At 36.9% G+C, this 3,938-nt stretch overlaps 1 protein-coding gene across 1 annotated transcript; it reads left to right on the forward strand.

Annotated features, from left to right (window-relative positions):
- The first annotated feature begins 892 nt into the window (after positions 1 to 892).
- Positions 893 to 2,326, forward strand: LOC104999246 (zinc finger protein 2 homolog). The gene is made up of 2 exons (XM_010854761.1): positions 893 to 1,355; positions 1,689 to 2,326. Exons 1-2 carry the CDS (start codon positions 893 to 895, stop codon positions 2,249 to 2,251), a joined length of 1,026 nt encoding a protein of 341 aa, XP_010853063.1. The 3' UTR covers positions 2,252 to 2,326.
- Positions 2,327 to 3,938: the final 1,612 nt, after the last annotated feature.

Consider the following 3,938-nt stretch of genomic DNA (forward strand, 5'->3'; position numbering starts at 1 on the left):
CTGAGTCACCTCTCTAGTCCTGTATGTTCTTTACCATTTAAATATGTATAAGTATGCATAAAGTGTGTACAATATACCATTAGTTTCTCCTCAATTATGAGACAGCAGTGTGTTTAGTACAAAGTAGGATGAGCTTTGAGGTCATGGTGGGAAAATAGGTTTTCTTTGTGAACTGACATGAGTTTGCATAAAATGAATGTTTTCTGATTGTGTTTGAAACTACAGTACCCTAAAGTTAATTTAAATTACATATGATCACTCTTTTTTAAAGAGTTCTATTCTTTTAGTGTTCTATAGTTTTAAGATCATCATTGTGAAGATTCGTAATTCTGTTCAGGATGGATATGACTTTTGATATAATATCATGTGTTTGACAAGAAATAATTTATTTATGAATTGTAGCTAATAGAATACCTATGGTTCTTTACGTCTTGTAGATATGTCTCATATACATATGATCAAGAAATTACAGGCAAAAGCAAACAGTGGTAAAGGGGAAATTTTTCAAAGAGTGATGTTTGGAAGAGCTGAAAGCCTTGAAATCAAAGATTTTCGCCTCAGGAAGATCCAGAAAAATATACATGACTTTGATTGTTTGTGGACAGATGATGAAAGAAATGACAAAGGATTGTCTACATCCCATAACAAAAACCTCATTGATGGAAGAGATCATCATAGTAGAAGTGATGCAGGAAATAGACCTTTTGAAAGGCACGGATCAAGCTTTCAGGATGAATTGCAGATGGTACAGTGTGAAGGGATAATTTTTGAATGTAGTCAAGTTGTGACAAACGTCAGCGCCTCAGGTGTATCACCTCAGAGAACTCGTAATGTCTGCAAAGGCTTTTCTCATAAACATGAGAATGCTGTTATGCATCCCTCAGAACTGACCATGAAACACAAAAGAAAAGACCTTAAAAATGTAATGAGTGTGACATACCCTTTCTTCAGGACTCAGAACTCAATTCATACTGGAGAGAAACCACATAAATGTAATGTATGTGGCAAGGCCTTTAATCAAGCTGCAAAGCTTGAAGTTCATCAGAGATTCCATTCTGGAGAGAAACCATATAAATGTGATATATGTGGCAGGGCCTTTAGTCAAACTGCAAACCTTGCAGTTTATTGCAGGATTCATACTGGAGAGAAACCATATAAATGTGATGTATGTGGCCAATGTTTTACGAAAAACTCACAACTTGAAGTTCATCAGAGAACTCATACAGGAGAGAAACCATATAAATGTGATGTATGTGACAAGGCATTTAATCAGACTGCAAAACTTGGACTTCATCAGAGAATTCATACTGGAGAGAAACCATATAAATGTGATGTGTGTGGCAAGACGTTTAGTTGTACTGGAAACCTTGCTGTTCATCAGAGAGTTCATACTGGAGAGAAACCATAAATGTAATGTGTGTGGCAAGGCGTTTAGTAGTACTGGAAACCTTGCTGTTCGTCGGAGAGTTCATACTAGAGAGAAACCATGTAATTGTAGTATATGTGCCAAGGCTTTAAGTGTAGGTTCAAGCATTGGTGTTCATCAGAGAGTTCATACTGGAGGAAACCATATAAATGTGATGCATGTGGGAAGGCGTTTAGTCGTACTGGAAACCTTACTGTTCATTGGAGACTTCATACTGGAGAGAAACCATATAAATGTGATATCTGTGGCAAGGCTTTCAGAGTAAGTTCAAACCTTGCTGTTCATCAGAGTGTTCATACTGGAGAGAAATCATATAAATGTGATGTGTGTGGCAAGGTCTGTACTCAAACTACAGGCCTTGCAGTTCACCAGAAAATTAATATTGGAGAGAAACCATATAAATGTGATGTATGTAGCAAGGCCTTTAATCAAACTACAAAACTTGAACTTCATCAGAGAATTCATACTGGAGAGAAGCCATACAAATGCAATGTATGTGACAAGGCATTTAGTCATACTGCAAACCATACTGTTCATCGGAGACTTCATACTGGAGAGAAACCATATAAATGTGATATATGTGGCAAGGCTTTCAGAGTAAGTTCAAACCTAGTTGTTCATCAGAGTATTCATACTGGAGAGAAACCATATAAATGTGATGTATGTGGCAAGGCCTTTAATCAGACTGCGAAACTTGGACTTCATCGGAGAATTCATACTAGAGAGAAACCTAATAAATGTGATGTGTGTGGCAAGGCATTTAGTCGTACTGGAAGCCTTGCTGTTCATCAGAGAGTTCATACTGGAGAGAAACCATATAAATGAGGTATATGTGGCAGGGCTTTCAGTGTGAATGCAAACCTTGCAGTTCATCAGAGAATTCATACTGGAGAGAACCTTACAAATATAAAAAGTGTGACAAACCTTTTAGGCACAGTCATCCATAACTCATCATCAAGCAGTTCAGACAGGAGAGAAACCATATAAATATGATGTATATGGCCGGTGCTCTACTTGAAATGATGAACTTAGAAACCATCGGAGAATTCATACTACAGAGAAACATTAGAAATGTGACAGTTGTGAGGAACATTTTAGTGCAAATGTCATGAGTGTGACAAAGCCTTTAGTCAGTGTTCAGGCCTTATAATTCAGAGAATTCATACTGTATAGAAAACATACAAGTGAAATGAATGTGTCAGAATTTCTAATGCATGTTCAGCATGGCAGTTCATACAGGAGAGAAACCACGTAAATGTTATTATTTGGCAAACCCTTCAGTCACAAGGAATGATGTTGCAGATCTGAGAATCCATACTGCAGTGAAAACTTACACATATAGAGAATGCGGTAAAATATATCAACTTTTTGACCCTCAGAAAATTCAAACTGGAGGAAAACTACACGAATGTGTTAGGTGTGGGAAAGCTTTGATTCTGTGTTCAGGCCTAACTCACCATCACTTAACTTTTTTTTTTTTTTTTTACAACATTGTGATGGTTTTTGCTGTACATCAACATAAACAGGCCACAGGTGTACATATGTCCCCTCCCTCCTGAACCCTCTCTCACCTCTCTCACCACCATATTCCTCCAGATTGTCCCAGAGCACTCACTCATATATCAAACTCCCACTGGCTCTTTACATATGGTAATATATATGTTTCAGTGCTAATCTCTTAAATCCTATTCCATCCTATTCCTTTTGTTTTTCTCAATAGTTTTTCCTTAACGTTACTTGTTCTATCCACATGTTATGACCCAGATTTAATGTTTAATTTGCATTTCTTTCCTGCCTTACACTAAAAAATACATAAGTCAGTGGGTTATTTTGAGGCTTTTGTAACATTAAAATGCTCGTAGACAATGACAAGGAACATAGTAGGTGCCCTGTAAATGTAAAGAAGACAGTTCCTTTAGGACTTGAGTTCAGTTGGATAATACACATAGAAATATTTTTAAATAGTGCAAAGTTGATAATTTTGGTGAAAATAAATTCTAATGTTTTCTTAAGGCTTTATATTTTACAATGTGCTTTGTTGTTCACAACTGACATATCTTTCAGAAACAGACAACAAAAAATAAAAGAAAATATATTACAATTTTTCAACAAGAAGTAAATTGCCTAATTACCATCAAGTGATCATATAGTAATTTGACATTCCATTACATTGAAGAATTGACTTAAGTATTATATATTTTGTATAAACAAGTTTTTCTCATATAAGTATTTGAAGTTTTGTCATCATAAGCCTGGAACAGAAACTTTTATAAAGAAGTATGCATTTCTCATTAAAAGTATGTTTCTCTCTTTATAATCTTTAAAATTTATTTTTGGCTATGCTAAGTCTTCATTGCGGCTGCGACCCGCGCACTAAGTGCAGCCAAGAGGAGCTACCCCACGTCCGAGGTCAGGGGCAGAAGCCGGGAGGACCCCATGCCCGAAGGGCGGCGGCCAAGAGGAGTTACCCCACGTCTGAGGTCAGGGGCAGCGGCTGAAAGTGCCAGGCTGC

The sequence above is a fragment of the Bison bison genome, unplaced genomic scaffold (assembly GCF_000754665.1).
Source record: "Bison bison bison isolate TAMUID 2011002044 unplaced genomic scaffold, Bison_UMD1.0 scf7180017853470, whole genome shotgun sequence".
Classification (NCBI taxonomy): domain Eukaryota; kingdom Metazoa; phylum Chordata; class Mammalia; order Artiodactyla; family Bovidae; genus Bison; species Bison bison.